This window comes from Sorex fumeus, unplaced genomic scaffold (genome assembly GCF_029834395.1).
Source record: "Sorex fumeus unplaced genomic scaffold, SorFum_2.1 ptg000003l, whole genome shotgun sequence".
Taxonomy (NCBI): domain Eukaryota; kingdom Metazoa; phylum Chordata; class Mammalia; order Eulipotyphla; family Soricidae; genus Sorex; species Sorex fumeus.
The window spans coordinates 1,058,799-1,081,026 of NW_026606060.1; the positions used below are offsets into that span (position 1 = coordinate 1,058,799).

Here is a 22,228-nt window from a genome sequence, read left to right on the forward strand (position 1 = left end):
GTGCTTTGTAAATAAGGACCACCTAAAGTTTTGACAGGAATGTCAATTCCTCTGCCCTTCTTGGAGAGCCGGGCAAACTACTGAGAGTATCTCGCCCGCACAGCAAAGCCTGGCAAGCTACCTGTGACGTATTCAATATGCCAGACACAGTAACAACAAGTCTCACAATGTTACTGGGCCCGCTCAAGCAAATCGATAAACAATGGAAGGGCGGTGCAGTGGCAATGCAGTGCAGTCAGATGTTCCATTGCTAGTTAGGTTCAGGTTTGGTCCAGTGGACCCATACACTGCTGACATCACTGGTGTCTTAGAATGCAGTGGAAAGCAGTGTCCAAGTGTCCAGGGCGAGTGACTGAGGCACCTATGAAAGTACTTTTCAGATTTATTTTTCTTTCTCTTAAAGATCAAAAAAAAATTAATAAAAAGTCTTCCAGAGAAGAGATATGGCATAGATTCTGCCATCTTTTGGTATTCATTTTCTTGGGGTGGGGTGGGGTGGGGGTAGGCTACATCCCATCAGGTAGTGCTCAGGGATTACTCCTGACTCTGCTCTCCAGATCACTCCTAAAGGGCTTAGGGAACCCTGTGGGATGCCAGGATGGAACCTGGGTCAGCCGTGTGCAAGGCAAGCGCCTTACCTGTTGGCCTGTTTTTCGGACCAAGGTTTTTATCATCTTTTGAAAACCAGAGGACATGTTTTAATGGCAGGCTCATCTGCACCCCTGCTGTGCCCGGGGTCCTCAGTCATCAGGCTGCGAGATTTGACTTCAGAGTCCAAGATTCGGACCCTGACTTCGCCTGTCTTTCCGAGGACCGTGCTTTCAGTCACAGATTGTGTTTCCCCATAGAATTGGAAATGTTCTCCTTCCCCAGGAGGCCGTAGATTTAGGAATCTTTGTTTCCTCTTGCTGTTGCTGCCGCTCTGCTTTCGGATTGGAGAAAGCCTCCTTCCTTGAAGCAAGATGAACTGAGAGCGGACTCCTAAAGAGACCCGCCGTTCTCTAAGATCCCTAGCAGGCTGGACGGCGAAGAGGCCGCTTCACTCTTGCTCCTGTCCCGCCTGTCTGCCTTCTGCAGCTGTCTTCCTCGGCTGCTGAACGCCAGCCTAGTTCGTCCCGCGAGCTTCGGGTGCCTTGCTCGCCCCGTGCTTTGAAGTAGGGTGTTGTAGCGGGAAGGCGGACTCTTTGTTGCCAGGAATAGGTGTAATTAACGGATCCCTGGAACCCGCGCCCAGGTGGAGGGTGCGGAAGGCGCCTCTAGTAGCTCGGCTTTGAACACCTGGCAAAACAAGTTTGAGCCAATAAAAAGCGCCGAATCCCTTCCCTGGGGAGAGCTCCGAGACACTGGGTCCATCTAAAGCGGAGGGGCGGGGAAAGGGTGCCTGGCGCGGCTGCGAGCGGGACGGAGAGAGGCATCCGCTGGCCGAGAGGGGAGTGTTGCTTTGGGGGTGCTCCCTGCACCCGCACACACGTGGCCCTGGGAGGTGCGGGGGACGCCCGCCCGGGCGGGCAGAGGCAGGGGATTGGGGCTGCCAGCCCGCCGGCCTCCCCGAGCCATAGGCTCGTCCTCTGCACTGCATCGGAGCGCCGGTGATTTGCTGCTGGGAGACTGCAGATTTGCATAGAGCCCTCGCCGGCCGGCGTGTGCGCGCGTGTGCGTGCGGTGTGTGTGCGTGCGCTCGCTCGTCTCCCCGTTTTCCTTTGCTTTTCTTTCGGGGCTTTTTCTTGGCTCTCCAGCCCTCCTCGCCGCAGCCCTCTTTCTGGGCCGCCGCGCGCGCTCGCCCTGCGCCCTGCGCCCTGCGCCCCCGCCTCCCCAGCCCGGCTCGATGCCCGCGTCCCCGCCGAGGGGGCCCGGGGCGCGGGGAGCCCCAGGCCGCGCGTGAGTCCGGGCGCGCCGGCGGCGGGAGATGCTGCTCGGGCCGGGCGGGCGCGCGGGGCCGTCGGGATGCCGCGGGCTCGGCTTCTGCTGTGATCGCGGGTCGGGCCGGCCCCGTGGCCCCCCGGCCCCCGCGCACCATGCCGAGCGGCTTCACCTAGCGGGGAACTGACGACCCTCCGGGAGGAGCCTGCGGCCGCCCCCCGCCCCACCCCTGCACGCGATCGCGCCCGCAACTCTTGGGGAGTATCTGGAGGACCTTGGAAATCGGGGAGCGGCCGTCTTTCCGGACCGCCCCCGGCCCCCGGCGGCGGCGCCCCCACCCCGTCGGCGATGTTTCGGATGCTCCGGGGGGCTCGGCGCGGCGGACTCCAGGACCCCGAGAAGACCGGCCGGAGGAGCGCGGGCATGGGTCCCTCGGCGCGGTGAGCGGCCGCCCCTGCAGCCCAGCCCGCGCCCCGCGCCCCAAAACTTTGCCTCCCGCCGCGGCGGCCCCGGCCGGGCGCCCCGACATGTCCCCGAGGATGCTCCGGAGCGGCGCTGAGCTCGGCGGGGCCGGGGGCGGCGGCGGCGGCGCAGGGGGGCGCCTGGCCCTGCTCTGGGTCGTCCCGCTCACCCTCAGCGGCCTCCTCGGGGCGGCCTGGGGGGCGTCGAGTTTGGGGGCGCACCACATCCACCATTTCCACGGCAGCAGCAAGCATCATTCCGTGCCTATCGCGATCTACAGGTCACCGGCATCCTTGCGCGGCGGACACGGTGGGTGCGCGGCGCCAAGTTCTCTGGGCGACTCCCGGGCCCCCCTCCCTCCCCGGCGCCCCCCTGTTGGCCCCGCGCTCGCCCCCGGCCCCCCGCAGACGCGGGAGCTGGGGCCACGGCGGGCGCCAGGCGGGCGGGCGGGTGGGTGGCCGAGGGGCGCTTTGGAGACAATAGGAAGGGGCCGGGGACGCGCCGGGGGTCCTGGCGACGATGGGAGGGCCGGGTCTGCCGGGGAGACCCCAGCCGGGAGCCCCTTGGGCGGAGGGGGCGGTGCACGCCCGAAGGTCAGCGGGGCGGTGGGCAGGGGCGCTGCGCCGGGTCGGTGGAGCCCGAGGACCGGGGAGACGGCGCGCCGGGAGAGGAGGGAGCCAGGGAGGAGAGAGGGGAGAGATGGAGAAAGGAGAGATGGAGAGAGAGGCGGGGAGAGAGAAAGAGGAGAGAAAGAGAGAGGAGAGGGGAGAGAGAGAGAGAGAGAGAGGCGATGGAGAAGGGGGGAGAAAGGAGAGATGGAGAAAGGAGAGGAGAGAGTGGAAAAGAGAAAGGGAAAAAGAGGAAAGGAGAGAAAAAGAGGAAAGGAGAGAAAAAGAGGAAAAGAAAATAAAGAAGGGAGAGTGGCGAGAGGGTGGGAGAAAGCGCAGAGTGGAGAGAGGAAAGAGGAGAGGGAGTGAGAGAGATGGAGAGAAGGAGAGGGGAGGAGAGGGAGAGACGGAGAGCGGGCGAGGAGGGCTCTGCGGGCGCTTTTGTCTGCCGCGCCCGCCCCGGCCCCCGTGGCTGCCGTCGGGCGGGAGCGCGGGGTCCGGCCCGCACATTCCTCCGAAGTGCGCGGGGCCGCCGTGCCCCTTGCGCGGCCAGTCCGGCCGGGGACTAGCTCAACAGGAGGCCGGGAGCCCCCGCCCTGCTCCGGGCGGCCCGGGGTGGGGGTGGGGGAGGCCGGGGGTGCCGGCCGCCCTCCCCAGCGCCCGCCCGGCACCCCTCTCTCGCTCGCGCTCTTGAAACCCTTGTTGCTCCCTGGCTCCGCCGCTGGCACAAAGGAGGTCCTTGTTCCTCTTTCCTCGGAGTTTAGTGCTCCTCAGCCAAGTCAGGCTGAAGGGGGCCAAGCTAGGGTGACTGCCTGGAAGAGGAGTCAGGCTAGACTTCCCGTTCCAGAAGCAGTGTGGAGGGAGGAGTCGGCTGTGGGGGACCCCCGTGTCAGGCAGGGCGCCTGTCCCCTTCAGACACGGTGCCAGCGGAGGTGCCTGCAGTTGACAGTGCGACAGAACCCAAACTCTTTTTCGCGTCGCCCCAGCTCCCTGCCTCCTGCTCCCGGGTGGAACCACGCGGGCGGGACTCAGCAGCCGGGGTGAAGTTTGGGGCACTTTCCTCCTGTCTCCCCCCAGGGCCGCCCTTTCCTTCTGCTTTCGGCTTGGGCTGCCTTGACCATGCCCCGCCCTCCCCCACCCGGCTGCCTAGACCGGGATGACCTTCCCGGGTACTCCCTGGGGCCCACCCTGGGCAGGCGGGGGGAGGGGCACCAGCCCCACCCGACTGAGGTGGAACAGAAACCCCTGCCCCGGTTCCCTTTACAGGAACCCGGGCAGAGGGAGCACTGAGAAAGGAGCCGAGAGACAGGTGCCCAGCGGGCCCCGTTCCTGGAAGCGGGTCACCGCCTGGGCGGCAGGAGGGTGCTGCTGGCTTCCTCCGCCGGCAGCCAGGGGGCGGGACACGGTGCCCACGGGGGGGGGGGGGGCAGACAGCGTGGGTGCGCGAGGGGGGTGGGGTGTGTAGCTGCACCGGTGGGAAGTGCTGGGCTCATCATCGCTTCTGCACATCAACTTCTCCTTTGCGGGGGGCGCGGGCCGCGGGGGGCCCTGCCGCATTGTGCGCGCTTTGGCCGCGGTCCGTCGGGCGCCGTCTGCCGGTCTCTAGGATCCGTCCTTCCCTCCAGAATACAGTCATTGTCTCCTCGCGCTCAGCAAAACGCAGCCTGTCCTGCTCGGGGAGGGCCGGGAGCATGGGGAGGGGAGACTGCACATCTCGCGGCTGCAGCTCTCCGGGGCGCAGAGAACTTTCTCCTCCTCCCTAGGTTCTAGGGTACCATCAGGTTGCCGGTTTCCCAGACGCTCCCCCCTCGCGCAAACTCGCGGGGCAAGGCGCCTTCTCCTGGCTCCCTTCACCCTGCCTTCTGAGCCAAGTGCAAACTTGCCTATCTAAATAGGCCACGTCTTCCAAATACCCAAACCAGGTGTGGATTGGGCAGGCTGCTGCCGGCCCCTCCCCCAGAAAGGAGGCGATTAATCCCAAGAACTAGCAGGGAACCTACAGGATGAAAGAGGCCTCTGAGGTTGGGGGGGGAATGAAGAGCCTGAGTGAGTTGGGGTGCAGGGGAGCAGAGTGGAGAGCTGTCAGGGTGAAGGCTTAAAAGAAACCTAATAAGAAGGAGGTGATGTGAAATGTGTTGGGTCACTCGGCTGCGGAATCTGCAGCTAATTAGACAAAGGACCCAGAAGGAAATCATCTTTGAACCTAATAGATGAGGGTGAAGACAAAGCAGGGGGGTAAATGACGATAGATATAACCCTTTGCTGATGACCACGGCAGGTATAAATGGGCTTCAGTTGAGAATTTGAGAAGTGTGCGAAGATGCCTGTCAGATGGACAGATGAACCGGTCTGCTGGGTGCTAGAAGAATTTCTTCGGCTTAGAAGACATTTTTGCTCATAATAGGGAAAGCATGTATATGCTTGAATGTATAAAAAGAATACCGTGTGTGGGCTATTTCAGAGAAGCAAAATGAGGACTATCTATGTTTTGAAAACTGCTGGGTTGACTATTCAAGTTCATTCTTCTTCATTTCTCATCACGCCATGCTTCATTTGCACGATTATGAGGTATCACTTACCAGAATTGCAGGGTGCTGAAAACGCTCGGGGCTACCCTGAGCATCTTTGTGCAAACTGACCCAGTTGCAAGAGATTATGATGAGGATTTTTTAAAGTGTCTCAGAGAGGCAGATTTTGAAATCACTGCATTCTCTCGTTTTAGTTTGCATGCACTCCAAAATTTAAATGGTGAGTTATCTCCCTAGAAAAACTCCATTTTCCTAATTAAATAAATGGAGAACAGTATGACTGTACAGGGTAAAAAGCAGAGTTTGCTGGTAATTAAGAACACTGCTGACAGCCTGCAAGAGTTCAGCATGGACCAGTCTACTCAGTATTGCCTTAGAGGTTTGCTGTATGTGGGGCGCGTAGAATGATGTCACTGTGATTCTCAGATTCCTGTCTCGGCTGCTGGCTTTCCTGGGGACCTCTGCATGCTTTTGAAAATTAGCTTAGGGTTACCCAGTGCTTTCAGGAGATAAAGGAAGGAAAAAGCCATCCTGGACCTGAGGAAGCTAGTGTGAGTTTCTTCTCTTGCCACCAATATGAGTTCCGGAAATTATACTGCCATGATTAGCTTATATTATTAAGGGCAAAAGGGTCTTCCCAGAAGGGAATGTTAACAGTTTTTAAAAGTGTGGTTTGTAATTGAAATATTCAATGCCATTATATTGGGATAATAATCATACCCTGAATTTATGATTCTCTTTCTGTGAGTCATGTATACACACTTTTAGTTTCTGAAAGGTATGCTGAGTTGTGGAGAAAGTTTGAATGCTGTTTTGTTGTAGAGATAGTGAGCCATCCTACCAATACACAAAAGAGAAATAGGGTCCAGTTTTTGAGCAGAGTCCAAGAGGATTTAGAGGCAAGAATTTACACCCCATGATTCAGAGCAGTTCTGAGTTTGCAGAGTTTTTGAAACAGAAATAAGAGGGTCCTCCTTGGGGTTTAATGATTGAGCTCTTGGAAATCATGGGTTGACCAAGGTTGGAAATACTACAGGAAACTGAAGGTACCTCACTATTGTCCAGTGGGACCAATTCTTTGATTCTGTTGAAATGTTTCATGTTTCTTTTGTTTTTACTGAGAGGCTGTTTTGTGATGATTCTTTTTGCTCTTTTGTCTAGCAACCAAAAACAAACAAACAAAAAATTTGGCTGAGGCTTTCACACAATTCTTGACTTTTCTGCAGTGAAGAGAAATTTAGTTTCATTGGTAATCAGTTATCTGTGCAACCCAGATTAATTATGACTCTCAATGATTTCTTGAAATAGGCATCTATACCTATATCTCTTCCTTAATTTAATTTTTTTAACCAAAATGTGCATGGCCAAAAAAGCTGTCTTACTCCATAGGGCTCCCTAATATTTTTTTTTATATTTTTATCATTTTTTTTTATTAGTGAAACACCATGAAGTACACTTATAGACTTATAAATTTTTGTGCTTGGGTTTCAGTCACACAATGATCAAGTACCCATCCCTCCACCAGTGCCCATCCTCCCCCCCCACGGGTCCCAGCATCCCTCCCACCCCCCATCCTCCCCCCCCCCCCCCCCCCCCCCCCCCGTCTCACCCTGCCGCTGTGGCAGGGCATTCCTCCCTGTTCTCTCTCTCTTCTTTTGGGTACTGTGTTTTGCCAGAGAGGCATTGAGTGGCAGTCATGTTTGGTCTATAGACCACTTTTAGCATGTCTCTCCCACCCTGGGAGGGTCTTCACAACACCCTTTATTTGGTGCTCTCTTCTCTATCTGAGCTTCCTTCTCACCTAGCACATGTGGCTGGCCTTCAAGTCATGGAGCAAAATTCCTGGTACTAATCTGAGCCCTTCCTGGGTGTTAGTCTCCCGTTTTGTTGCTTTATGTTCCCCAGATGAATGCAATCTTTCTGTGTCTATCCCGCTCTTTCTGACTCATTTCGCTTAACATGATACTTTCCATGTAGTACCACTTGTATGTAAATTTCATAACTTCATCTTTTCTAACAGCTACATAGTACTCCATTGTGTAAATGTACCAAAGTTTCTTTAACCAGTCATCTGTTCTCGGGCACTCAGGTTTTTTCCAGATTCTGGCTATTGTAAAGAGTGCTGCAATGAACAAACAATTGCAGATGTCACTTTGACTATACCTTTTTGCCTCTCTGGGATATATTCCCAGGAGTGCTATAGCTGGGTCAAATGGGAGATCGAATTCTAATTTTTTGAGAATCGTCCATACTGTTTTCCAAAAGGGTTGGACCAGCCTGCATTCCCACCAGCAGTGAAGGAGGGTCCCTTTCTCGCCACATCCGCGCCAGCACCTGTTGCTTTTGTTCTTGTGGATGTGGGCCAGTCTCTGTGGTGTGAAATGGTATCTCATTGTTGTTTTGATCTGCATCTCTCTGATGATTAGTGATGTAGAGCATTTTCTCATGTGCCTTTTTGCCATTCGGATTTCTTCTTTGCGAAAGTTTCTGTTCATTTCCTCGCCCCATTTTTTGATGGGGTTGGGTGATTTCTTCTTGTGTAGTTTAACCAGTACCTTGTATATCCTTGAAATCAACCCCTTGTCGGATGTGTATTTGGTGAATATTCTTTCCCATTCTGTAGGCTGTCTTTGTATTTTGGTCACTGTTTCTTTTGAGGTACAAAAGCTTCTTAGTTTAAGATAGTCCCATTTGTCTATCTCTGTTTTCACTTGCTCGGCCAGTGGCGTGACGTCTTTGAATATACCACTAACTTCAATATCGTGGAGAGTTTTGCCAACTTTGTCTTCAATAAACATTATGGATTCCGGTCTGATGTTGAGGTCATAAATCCATTTCGATCTTACTTTTGTGCATGGCATTAGGCAGAGATCTGAGCCCACTTTTTTGCATGTAGCCGTCCAGTTTTGCCAGCACAATTTATTAAAGAGGCTTTCCCTGCTCCATTTCACTTTTCTTGCCCCCTTATCGAAGATTAGATGATTATATGTTTGGGAGGAGATGTCAGTATATTCAACTCTATTCCATTGGTCTGCAGCTCTGCTTTTGTTCCAGTACCATGCTGTTTTGATTATTACTGCTTTGTAGTAGAGCTTGAAGTTAGGTAGGTTGATTCCTCCCATTTTCTTTTTCCCAAGAATTGCTTTAGCTATTCGTGGGGGCTTATTGTTCCATATAAATTTCAGGAGTGTTTGCTCCATTTCTTTGAAGAATGTCGTGGGTATCCTTATAGGGATTGCATTGAATTTATACAGTGCCTTGGGAAGTATTGCCATTTTGACAATGTTGATTCTCCCCATCCATGAACAGGGGATATTTTTCCATTTCCTCGTGTCCTCTTTTATTTCCCGAAGTAGCGTTTTGTAGTTTTCTTTGTACAGATCCTTTACTTCCTTAGTTAAGGCGATTCCTAGGTACTTGATTTTCTGGGGCACAATTGTGAATGGAATTGTTTTCTTCATGTCACTTTCTTCTCTTTCATTATTTGCATATAGGAAAGCCATGGATTTTTGGGTATTGATTTTATAGCCTGCCACTTTACTATACAAGCCTATTGTTTCTAGGAGTTTCTTGGTAGAGGTTTTAGGGTTCTCTAAGTATAGTATCATGTCATCTGCGAATAGTGAGAGCTTAATTTCTTCTTTCCCTATCTGGATGCCCTTAATATCTTTTTCTTGCCTAATCGCTATTGCAAGTACTTCCAGTACTATATTGAACAGCAGTAGAGAGAGTGGGCATCCTTGTCTCGTCCCTGACCTTAGGGGGAAGCCTCTCAGTTTTTCCCCATTGAGGATGATGTTTGCTGTAGGTTTGTGGTAGATGGCTTTAACTATATTGAGGAAAGTCCCCTCTATCCCCATTTTGGCAAGGGTTTTCATCATGAATGGGTGCTGGATCTTGTCAAATGCTTTTTCTGCATCTATTGATATGATCATATGATTTTTATCTTTTCTTTTGTTGATATGATGGATTATGTTGATTGATTTCCGAATGTTGAACCGTCCTTGCATCCCTGGGATGAATCCTACTTGGTCATGATGTATGATCTTTTTGATGAGTTGTTGGATTCTATTGGCTAGTATTTTGTTGAGAATCTTTGCATCCGTGTTCATCAGGGATATTGGCCTGTAATTTTCTTTTCTTGTGGTGTCTTTGTTTCCTTTTGGTATTAGAGAGATATGGGCTTCATAGAAACTGTTTGGGAGAGTTTCCGTTTTTTCAATTTCCTGGAAAAGCTTGAGAAGAACTGGCAATAGGTCCTCTTTAAATGTTTGGAAAAATTCGCTAGTAAATCCATCTGGACCTGGGCTTTTGTTTTTGGGAAGACTTTTGATTACAGTTTCAATTTCCTTGATGTGAATAGGTCTATTCAGGTACTCTATATCTTCTTGCTTCAGCTTTGGGAGATGATAGGAATCCAGGAATTTATCCATTTCTTCTAGGTTCTCTTGTTTCGTGGCATACAGACTTTCAAAGTAGTCTCTGATGATCTCTTGAATTTCTTTAGTTTCTGTTGTGATATCCCCATTCTTATTTCTGATTCGATTTATTAAGGCTCTCTCTCTCTGTTTCTTTGCGAGTGTTGCTAGTGGTTTATCTATCTTATTTATTTTCTCGAAGAACCAGCTCTTGGTTTTATTGATCTTTCGGATTGTTTCTTTGTTTTCCATGTCGTTGATTTCTGCTCTAAGTTTTACGATCTCTTTCCTTCTGCCTGATTTAGGCTCTTTCTGTTGATCCTTTTCTAAGGTCTTGAGCTGTGAGGTCAAGTTGTTTATGTGCATCGTTTCTACAGTCCTAAGATATGCTTGCAGAGCTATAAATTTTCCCCTTAATACAGCTTTCGCTGCATCCCATAAGTTCTGGTAGTTTGTGTCTTCATTCTCATTTGTTTCCAGGTATCTTTTGATTTTGTCCTTGACTTCATTCTTGACCCACTCATTGTTCAGCATCGAGTTGTTTAATTTCCAGGTGTTTGATTTTGTTCTCCATGTCAGTGTGTGATTCACTTCTATCCTCAGTGCGTCATGGTCTGAAAAGATGGCTGATACTATTTCTATCTTCCTGATTCTGTTGAGGTATGTTTTGTGTCCTAAGACATGGTCTATTTTGGAAAATGTTCCGTGTGCACTGGAGAAGAATGTGTATTCTTTCTTTTTGGGGTGTAAAGCCCTGTATAAGTCCATAAGCCCTTTCTCTTCTATTTCTTCTTTCAAAGCCAATAATTCCTTGCTGGGTTTTGTTCTTGTTGATCTATCCAGAGTTGATAAGGCGATGTTGAAGTCTCCAAGTACTATTGTGTTGGTAACAATGTCCTCCTTAAAATCTGTTAGCAGTTGTTTTAGATATTTAGCTGTTCCCTCATTAGGTGCGTATACATTTAAGAGTGTGATTTCTTCCTGCTGTATGTATCCCTTGATGAAGAGAAAATAGCCTTCACTGTCCCTTCTAATCTTTTTCAATGTGAAATTAATGTTGTCGGATACTAGTATGGCCACCCCAGCTTTTTTGAAGGGGCTGTTTGCTTGCAGGATTGTTTTCCATCCTTTGACTTTGAGTCTGTGTTTGTTCTGGCTGTTGAGATGAGTTTCTTGTAGGCAGCAGAATGTTGGGTTCTGTCTCTGTATCCATTTTGCCACTCTGTGTCTCTTCAATGGTGAATTTAGACCATTGACATTGAGAGAGAGTATGGTTATGGGGTTTCGTGTCATTTTCTGTAGGGTGTGTTGTGGTTGTAGGGTTTGTCTTGTCTTATAGTAGCCCCTTTAGGCCTTGCTTTAGGTTTGGTTTTGAGTCTATGAAGTTCCTGAGCTGCTGTTTATCTATAAAATAGTGTACTGTTCCTTCGATTTTGAGGGAGAGTTTAGCTGGATAGAGTATTCTTGGGGAAGCATTCATTTCAGTGAGTTTTTTGACTATATCTTGCCACTGCCTTCGGGCTTGCAGGGTTTCCTCTGAGAGGTCTGCTGTGAATCTAAGGGGTGCTCCTTTGTATGTGGTTTCCTTCTTTGCCCTTGCTGCTTGCAGTATTGTGTCTCTATCGGCAGCATCAATCATTCTAGCTATGATATGCCTTGGAGTGTTTTTGTTGGGGTCTCTTTTAGCTGGCACCCTTCGAGCTTCTTGAACCTGAATGGCTGCATTGCAGAGCTCTGGGAATTTTTCAGCAATGATTTGTTTGACGGTGTTTTTTTCATTGGGGTTGGTTCCCTGAGGTTCAGGTAGTCCCATGATTCTAGTATTGTTCCTCTTGGAATCATCTGCTAGGACTCTGATTCTCTGTAGAGCCATTTTGAGGTCCCTTGCCACTGTTTGTTGTTGCGTGTTGGTTTGTTGCAGCTGATCTTCCAGGTCACTGATTCTCTCTTCAGCTGCGGTCATTCTATTTTTAAGAGAAGAAACTGAGTTTCTCATTTCATCTATGGAGTCTTTTAATCGTGACATTTCTGCTCTCATTTCTTCGCGTAATTTGTCAATTTTTTCTATGGTGTTACTGGCTGTCTGTCTGACTGTTTCATTGAGTTGATTGAACATCTTGATGACTTCATATCTGAATTCTGTGTCAGAGAGATCCCTTAGGTGAGCTGTAGCGACAGAATGTTCTGTATTGTTTTTGTTGTCCTCCACTTGTGGGGATTTTCTTTGTTTCTTCATATTGCTGAGTAGGTTGGGGACTAAATTCCTTGGGAACTAGGTTCCTTAGAATGGGTAAACAACCTGCGGCCGCATGAGCTTTGGCCTGCCGGAAAATAGGCCACGCCCACCCCGAAGCCACGCCCACTCCGAAGCCACGCCCACTCTGAAGCCACGCCCACTTCTGAAGAGGCCACACCTCTACGGAAAACTGGGTTTGAGAAGAGATGAGCGCCACATGAGTAGTGAAGAGGGGACGGCAGCCGCTCATGGCTGCGTTTCTCCAGGCGTCTGCCGGGATGCCTGAGGTCCCGAAGGGAGAGATGGAAGTCCCGGGGCCACACACCAGGGGCAGGGCTGACCTGGGTTTGAGAAGAGAGGAGTGCCGCGTGACTACCGGAGAGGGGGCGGCAGCCGCTCACGGCTGGGTTTCTCCAGGCGTCTGCCGGGATGCCTGAGGTCCCGAAGGGAGAGATGGAAGTCCCGGGGCCACACACCAGGGGCAGGGCTGACCTGGGTTTGAGAAGAGAGGAGCGCCGAGTGACTACCGGAGAGGGGGCGGCAGCCGCTCACGGCTGCGTTTCTCCAGGCGTCTGCCGGGATGCCTGAGGTCCCGAAGGGAGAGATGGAAGTCCCGGGGCCACACACCAGGGGTAGGTCTGACCTGGGTTTGAGAGGAGAGGAGTGCCGCGTGACTACCGGAGAGGGGGCGGCAGCCGCTCACGGCTGCGTTTCTCCAGGCGTCTGAGGTGCCTGAGGTCCCAAAGGGAGAGATGGAAGTCCCGGGGCCACACACTAGGGGCAGGGCTGACCTTAAATGAGGCCGACCTGGGTTCCATCCCCAGCACCGTCAGGAGTCTCCCTAATATTTTTGAAAGTATCTCTGAGTCAGTCTTGTTCAGTGGAACCCAAGACTACTTACTACAGTTTCTCCATTTTTATATATTTGTATCTTAGATTGCTTTTCCAATTATAGAGAAGTAAAAAAGGAAAGAGTGCTGTGTATTGTGTGTGTGAGTGTTTTCACTCCAGCTACTCTGTGTGGCCAGAGCGGAGCTATACCCAGGTAATGGCAGTGGAAGTGGAGATAAAGGACTGAAGTATCCAAGTTCATTAAAGTTTCCATTTGAGTCAAAAGTATAAGCTACTGTTACAAAGTTAATCTTTGTACAAGCAGGCAAACAAAACTTCTTGAAAGACAAGTAGTCTCAAACAAAGCATAGAAGCAAAAGCAAGATTCATGTATATGTAACCATCTTCTGGGACTTAACAAGAAGTGATCTGATAAACATATCAAAATAGTGGCTTTCAGCCACATCATTTTATATTGTACTTTAATATTCATGTTCTTTTGCATAATTCTTTACACTAAGTTGCTACAAGTGTTTCCTTTAACTGAATGTAAGGTCACATTTTTCCATTAGAAATAATGCATGTATTGCAGTGGAACATAAAAGAGGGTATTTATTGATTTCAGTTCACACTAATGTATAAATAATTGAGGCAGATTGGTCTGGTGGCAATAATTCTCAAAACCTTTTATGTGGAAATGTGGACAATGAATGTCCTTAGTGTTTTGTAAATTTTACTAAACTATCTTCACTGAGATTGTATTCTCAGTATATAAAATAAAATCACATTTTAATGGAAAGAATGAGGCAAAGAATTTGAAAAGCTTCTGAACTATAGTTAATTTAAAAAAAAACTCAGTGTCCGAAGTGATAGCGCAGTGAGTAGGGTTCTTGCCTTGAATGTAGCCAACCCAGGTTTGATCCTCAGCACCCAGTGTGGTTCCCTGCGCAGCACCAGGAGTGATGCTTAAGTGCAGAGCCAGGAATCACCCCAAGCACTTCCAGGTGTGGCCTCAAATCAAAAAACAAACAAAAAAACAAACAAGAAAAATAAAGTATTCAATCTCTTATAGAGAAAACTATTTTTGTTCCCCATTTGTTCATCCTTGGAGTGAAAAACATTCTCATTTAAAGTACATTATGTGTTGCTTTTTATTGCTTTTGTTGTTTTGTCTCTTTATATATGTTTTTGCATGGTGAGGTTGGGAAAGGACTCTCCAGGGGCCTGGGGACAACTCCTGGTAGCACACAGTTAAGCTGAGCAGTTACGCAGTGCTGAGGTCTGGAGATGCAGTGCTCTTCAGTCTAAGTGGTTGGTACAAGGACCAGCAGAAGTCCCTAGCTGTGCTTGGGGGCCGTCTCTCTCTCTGTCCAGAAAATCTTGGTAGAATCCATATCAGCTGCTGCAAGGCAGGGATCCCTGGCCCCTGGAGCATATTTTTAATGAAAGGAATACATTGGTTTTTTTAAAGTACTAACAATTCCGAGAATGATGTTGAACATCGCTTTGTTTATTGGTTTTATTTGTGTGCATGCGTGTGTGTGTGTGTGTGTGTGTGTGTGTGTGTGTGTCTGCCGGCACATGCATCTTAACTGCATGAAGGTCAGTTCCAACTTTGAGTTTGATGAAGATCAATTTGATAATAAGATTATCTTCAAGTTTGCAACACCCTTATTGTCTTTGTAGATTCTTAATGATTTCAAATGCGCCATAAAAAGAGATCTTTTTGGTCCAGTCTGTGTTCAGATTGCCTTTGTTACCCAGTTGTCCTCATCATAGCAGAGTTGGTTTACTTGGGTGTCTAATAACCAGGCTGAGGGAGAATGGCTCTGGATCTGACCCTTCAACTGTCGAACTCAAGAATGTCTCTCTTTTCTGTTTCTTAAGCCCAGTCCCAATTAGCCTATGTAGACGTAGTGTGCACTCCACACAGAACTTAGACTTTTAAAATATTTGATTCACAAGTGCAGCATTTTCTTTAGTGTTGATCTCATCACAGTGAATCTTCTTAAGTTTTTGATATAGCTTAGTAAAAACAACTGTATTTCATGTGTGTAGTTCACAGCACCCTCCTGGAAAGAGAATCATTTAATCATCATCATAACCCTGACAGGGCATATGATCTCCATGTTGCTGTGACAAGTTAACAGATTTAGAGGGGTGCTGACTGTTCCTGGGCCACCTAATTAATAAGTAGCTGTAGGAAATTTGCTTTCTCACTGCAGTATAAAAAGCAAGGTTTTGAAAAGCATTCTTCATTTGAATTTGGAGATCTAGTCTCAGTGTTATCATCTTGTAGTTCACTTCTTTGAAAATAACATTTAGGAGCAAAATTAACACCTAGAGATAACTCAGATAGTTAAAAATTTCAAATTTGCATGGAAGCGAGGTATATATTTCTATTCAAATCCAAGGGGTTATAATTAATATTACATCTGGATATTTAGTTGAAAAATAAGCAGTAAGGTGGGAATGAATGAATGAGGGCCATTTTCAAATTTAACTTGATGCATTTATGCACGCACAGTGGCAAATAACATTATTAATCTGATAATTGTAATGATCATGAGTTTATGACGAAAAGATGATGATTCCTAGAAAAACTTCCTTTTAAGTATCACATGCAGGAAGATAAAGAGAATACACTGAGCCGATTATGCAAATTGAGAATCAAAACTAAGGTAAGATTAAACTGTTTCTAAAAAAAAAAAGGAAGAAAGAAAGGAAAAAAAAGAAAACTGTTTCTCCAGTGTACTGACAAGATACTTGGTTAGGGAACATTTAAGTTTTAAATGAAGCGCCTGTGAGTCACTTACATTTTAATTATGAAGTTCCAATCAATAGATTCTGGCAATGGTATCTCTAATGTATAATACACGAATATGTGTATGTATATATATATATATATATGTAGAGAAGATGAACCCTGGTTTTAAAAGATGACAGACTTTCATGTGTGTTGTGTTTATGTGTGTGGTGATTTTCATTTTTCGTGTAATCATTGATGAGGGATAGTATTAAGATTTATCTCTGAAAGGAAGTGAATGAAAAGAAACAAGACTTCCAGTTGTTGATGATAAAAAGTGAGTTTTTAGTCCATGTATGATTTAGTATTTCGAGACAGTGGCATTGATTGAATGACTTAGATGCTTAGATCTGGCTTCGCACAGTTGTTTTGCTGATCCAATTGGCCACTTTGGATTTCTGTTCCTCAGCCTGTTTGGGCTATTAGTTACCATCTGGTCAACATAGCAGTTTTTTTCTAGGTGATGACAGGATTCATAACTGCTAAGAAATGGTGGCATTTGAGGCATCTTAAAACTGAGATAAATTTAGTTTTTTGCCTCTCTGGAGAAGCCAATGTTTTCTTTCCTGAATATCTCTCTTTGTCTCTCTCTTGCTCCCCACACACTTCTGTAATAAAATTCCTTCAATAAAACAGTTTTGCTACACACAGACAAGTTTTAAATTTCTCAATCTTTAATTTTTCTTAGTATGAATTTTCTGAAGTGTGAATGTTTGTATAGTACAAACGCATCGCTGTGAGTGACTGTGTTGCTAGTTCTGAAATATACATCCAGAACAAACGTGAAAGTTCTAGGCTCCTCTGATATTACTCTCCAACCTGTACTTACATGGGTAAGCAGGTTCTTTTAGGGAACTGTGTCATTTTCCTGAGGAACTTTCTTCTAAAGTGTTTCAGTCTTTCATTATTGTGATAAATATTCTAGTACAGTTATGTCTAGGCTACCTTGTATAGGTCTAGAAATCATTGTTATCAAATATTTCAAAATCAGATATATAGAGAAATAATACTCTAACATTGCCAGTGTAAATACTTCTGGAAATTTTTGCCTAAATGGCATATATAGAATTTGAGCATTCTCTTTGTTTTGTACAGCAATATTTACCAGTATAATTATTTTGTGTTTCCTATTGATTTCTGAAAATCTGATTCCATCAGACTATTTCTACATATTCACCAAACATTGATTATATTCTACGTTGAATCGATTCAAAGTTGAAATAAGAAAACTTTTCTTTACACTTGATGACCACACTTCACATTTTCAATTTTGCAACATACTCAGTCATTATTCATGTCTGTTGTCAAAGTATTACCATATACTAGGATAGGATGAGTAATAAATTAATCTCTGTCAGCAAAGTGGTTAATTGGACATGCTGTTAAATATGCAAATAATGTATTTGCTTTCCCCACTCATTTTTTTCTTCAAACCTGTCTTAAGTGAGATAATAGAGCTTTTGATGATACTATGGATATCTCATTATGCTACAATCAAAAATAGAACACTGCTGATAGGTTTCTGATAAACATCTTTATATAAACTCTTGTATACACAGGTTTTGGCTGTTTAGAAGCTTTTGTAATGACTAAACATAGAACAGCAGTCTAGTTGTTCTTCTCAGTAATGGAATTTTTGCTTAAGTAAGTTTCTTTATAAATGTGCAATTTTGATTTGGCTGTTTAATAAAATAAAAAAGTGTTATTTGGGCCAGAGAGATAGTACAGAGGGTAAGGCACTTGCCACACATGAAATTGACCCTGGTTTGATCTTTGACATCACATAAGGTGTTATGAGCACTGCCAGAGTGATCCCTACCCAGAGACAGGAGGAACTCCTGAGCACTGCTGAGTGTGGCCAAAACCAAAAGAAAATGTATACATATATTTTTGTATCTTTACACAATAAATTAATCTTTGGCTTATATAAATAAGAAAGAGACAACTATTGTTAAGAGGTTTCTTTATTCGAATTCTCTTCTGAGAAGACTATGAAGAGAAAGAGGTCGGAATAGAAAGTGTCAGCAACTGGTCTATTAAATCACTTATGAAATAATTACTTAGTCTTTAGCATATACCAGGTACTATTCAAGGTGCTCAAAAAAATGCCAACTCATTTCATCCTCAAAATAATTCTTCGATGTAGTTCATAATGATCTCTACTCTAGATGTAAGGACACTAAGTTGCTAAAAGAATAAGAGTTGGCTCAGTGATCTGGGGTGTGCACTTTGCATGGAGAAGGACTGAATTCCATCCTCAGTAACCAGGTCCTTTGAGTGTTGCCCCAGAGCACTGCAGCATGAGTCCCCAAAACCAAAATTAAAAAAAAAAAGTAAACTGTGTAACATAAGCAAAATTGTGAGGCCTGGCTTGAAACCAAGCAGAAGGACTCTCAACACCTTCATTTGATCGCCAACACACCAATAATGTATCTATCAGAGAGTTTTGTTCTCATACAGCTTTTACTGTGGTTGTCCTCAAGGACTAGCTCCTGAGGGCCACCTGGATTTACTGTTTATTTCCAGCAGGTCATTTCATTAAAATTTTAATGCCTCATCCTTCTAAATTCTTTCTAGAAATCATGCTTCTTAAACACGCCACCATCAAAAGACTGCCTGGGCCTCCTTCTTCATCACTTTGTTTGTTTTCCTGACTTATTCAACTTGATAACCACCACCACAGCAAGAGTAAAGGAGTGATTGATTTAAGATGCTTATTAATGTTTATTAACTTCTTTCATTCTAGTTGGCAAATACATTCTCTACCAAATTGATAGATCTGCTATGATAAAAGACTAATTTGCAAATGTAGCCATGATTTACAATTAAAAGGGAACAGTTGCTGTGTGTCTGCTGTGTGTCTGATTCTGTGATGATATTCTCCTGAGATGAAAGGGATCCTTCTGAAATGAATGGCAAAATGAAATCATATAGTTCCAAGGCCCAAGTATAGAGAAAAGTCTGGCAATGCATAAGCTAATTTGAACATTTTTTCTAATTTTAATATGGCTTCTTAATTTAAAAATCTTGAATTTTATTTATTTATTTATTTATTTTGCTTTTGGGGTCACACCTGGCGATGTACGGGGGTTACTCCTGGCTCATGAACTCAGGAACTACTCCTGGCTGTGCTCAGGGGACCATATGGGATGCTGGGAATCGAACCCGGGTTGGGCGTGTGCAAAGCAAACGCCCTACTCACTGTGCTATCGATCCAGCCCCTTAATTTTTTTAAATCAAGTTGTGTTGTTCATCTATTGCATGATTTATATGACTATATAACAAACCAGAGTGTTGCTTCCACTCATTTCTTTCACGTTTGGGGGCATCATTAAAATAGGAATGACACTATTTTTTTTATTTTGTTCTCTGGTTTTTGTGTGTGTTTTCAGTCCATACCTGGCAGTGCTCAGGGATCACTCCTAGTAGGGATTGGAGACCACATGGGGTGCTGTGGATCAAACCTTGGTCAATTGCTTGTAAGGCAAGCGTCCTACCTATTGTACTATGGATTGATCCTGGCTATGTGTTATCTTTTCTTTCTTTTTTTTTTTTTGTTGTTTAGAAACTACACCTGTTGGTTCTCAGGGCTTACTCCTAGTTCTGTGATAATTATTCCTGGTGGTGCTCGGGGGACTGTATGAGATGCTGGGGACTGAATCTAGATCAGCTGCATTTAAGGCAAGCACCTCACCCAGTGTACTGTAAGCTGTTTTTCTTATTTTGTCTCTCCTGTTCAACACGAAAATTTTCACTGTGGCTTATCTTCTGACATTGTATGCATCCTGTATTATTAACACTATAATAATTTTAGAAGTTTTCTGGTGAGAGAAAGGTTTAGGTTTTGGCATTGTATGTGTGTTAGCTAGCTGATTTGGGGCCAGCATCAGAATGCCTTGCTTCTTCAGGATTCCAACAAGGCCTGTCACATGTACATATGTAATATATGACATGTACTGATTAGGCTGTTAAGAAGCCTGGGCACTTTATATGCATCTTACACAGTACTTTTAGGCAATATTTTGCTCTTTAAGCGATACATTAGCATCTTCTCTGCTCCCAATTCCATGAAGAAAATACCAGGAAGTAGTGTTAAACAGATTGTCTTTTTCTCATGCAAGATTGATTTGGTGAGATACCTTAGGTAAAGACACAAGGTGGAAAGTGGGATCCTTTCCCTGGCACTTGATCCATCAAAGAGAGAACATTATGGAGAAAACTGGCCGTCTTCATGCCTTTTGTCTGTGCGGGAGTTAAACAGGAATCCTGTATCAGGTTCAAAGTGATAACTTGACACTGCCTCTTAGAGATGAACATCCTTTCGCTTTATTTTCTTTCCAAAAATCCCTGCAGAATTTAGATTAGGTCTTCATAAGATACAGTGGGGTACAAGAGGGCACTTGATGAGAAAAAGAGAGTGAAGAGAATATGATTCTGCCTATTTTCTCCCCCAATTAGCCTCTGAAAATGTCAACAAATGCAAAGCCATTTTTTCTGGTGGTACTACAATGGGAAGGCATTTCAATAGGAGCATGTGTTTTCTGGCTCAGAATCTTGTCACTTCTGTGATGGTGGCTCCTTTAATGCTTCTCCCATAAACAGATGCTTAGCATGCAATATTGAAGCAGAAAACATTCCTCTCAAAATACTCAGCCACAAAGAAATGTCCAGCAATTATCATTTAATCACCTATTTCAAAAGTTAGCTTTTTTATCCAGAGCTGTACTACAGTGGGCAGAGTTCTTGCTTCATGTGAGGCCAATCCGAGTTCCATCCCCAGCATTCATATGGTCCCTGGTACCTGCCTGCACCGATAGCTGAGCACAGAGTCAGGAGTAAGCCCTGAGCACAATCAAGGTGGCCCCCAAACAATAAAACAAAATAAAGTATAAAAAGTGAGCTATCCAATTTCCTAAATGAACAATGGCTTACAGAGTTTAATATCCTCACTTCCTTTCTTCTAAAAAGATGCATTCTGGGGCACTCTGTATAATGGAAAAAAAATTATGTCTGTTTGAAGCACATTTATCTCAGGTCCTGAGACAAGCAGAGATAATGTCAAATTTGGGGATAGATTCACTTGCCAGAGTCAGCTGTCATCTCCTGTCTCCAGAGAGGCATTGTCCCTTTTGAGGTGATCCCAACAGTCCATAATCCATCAAATCAGAGTAATTCCATAAGAACATTATTTAAGACTTGCAGGTGATAAGCTTTCAGTTTTATTGTGCCTTAATATGCTTTACTTAATATGGTGATTGATATTAAGTGTATGATATTAAGTCCCATAGCATAATCTATGTTTTTTAATTTGTGAAACTCTGAACTTCCATTTTAACCAAAGTGAGAGTTTGTTTCAGGCTACCGTGTGTCCTTGAGAGCAGAGTATTCTTAGAGTGTTCTTCAGAAAGCCTTAATTCGACGGGTCATCTGCCTCTCTGCCCCATCTCCAGCCCTTCATGCTTTTTTTTGCTTTTCTCTAGTGTTTTCTGAAGTCTGGAGACTCTTTCGGGATGTCCTTCCAATGGGGAAAAACAGCCCCACGAGCAAGCCTTGCTGCACGCTCTGTAGATGTGTAAGCACTGGAGAAATAGTTTCTAGTAAGAAGGTGCCACCAAGGGCCATAAAGCTTGTGTTTCGGTACCTGAGGGAATGAGAGGAAAGGTGTGTCTGTACCCTGAGCAGAAAAATCATCTTCACTTTTTTGTGTTATTCTGTTTTAAACAATATAATGCTGAAAAATAGGCTTTTTTTTTCTTATTCATCCCAGACAATTGGACGTGACTGCTGAATCTATGACTTGCCTGCTCTGAGTCCAAGTTCAGCCCTTGGAATAATATATATTTTTTACAGTCTTGGTGGAAACAATTTCGGTGTGACCTGATTCTCACATTAGCTGTAAAACACCAGGCTGTGTTCTCTAGTTGCTCATCTGGGGCAGTCAGAGAAGAACGTATTCTTGATAGATGGATAGGAACACCTACTGACTTGGTCTCCCGGGAGCCTGGCAGTGACCTCCCTCCTCTCGCCTTTAGGATGCCTCCTTGCCCCGTTGTTTAAAGTCCCTCCTCTGCAAAGAGAACAGGAGGACGGCAGCCGGGCTGGAACAGACTTTCTTTGTGCAGAATTTCTTCCATTCAGCCTTCTCATTCACAATATGCAGATATTTAGGTTATTACCAAAATGTGGGTGTTTACACATTCTCAGCTGGCAAATCATTGTTTCTGCCTTGCCAAGAATGCAGAAACCAATCAATCAACAAGTGCTTATCAAGTGCCTGCTGTTTGGGTAGGGTGCTGTCTTACTCAGCTGCCAAAGGATGAAGACCTGATAGAAACAATCCAATCCATCTCCGCCTCAGGTTTAAATGTTTAACCTGCTTGACTCTTGTTCTGTCAAACCTCCCAAAGGTCGAGAGTGGCCGGAAGCCAAGGCAAGGGTCACATCTTTCTCCTTCCACCACTGCTTTACAGATATAGAGC

At 45.8% G+C, this 22,228-nt stretch overlaps 1 protein-coding gene across 21 annotated transcripts in view; it reads left to right on the top strand.

The window, feature by feature from the left end:
• The window catches only part of NRXN1 (neurexin 1), a 1,264,827-nt gene that overhangs the window by 742,404 nt on the left and 500,195 nt on the right, over window positions 1-22,228 (top strand). For 4 of the 21 annotated variants that reach the window (XM_056118556.1, XM_056118562.1, XM_056118566.1 and 1 more), the window contains exon 1: window positions 2,240-2,631. The exons of the other annotated variants lie outside the window; for them this stretch is intronic. In XM_056118556.1, the coding sequence (XP_055974531.1) occupies window positions 2,388-2,631 (244 nt within the window). In that variant the 5' untranslated portion in view covers window positions 2,240-2,387. Of the gene's footprint in view, window positions 1-2,239; window positions 2,632-22,228 lie in introns of those variants that run through there. 21 annotated transcript variants of the gene reach the window in all.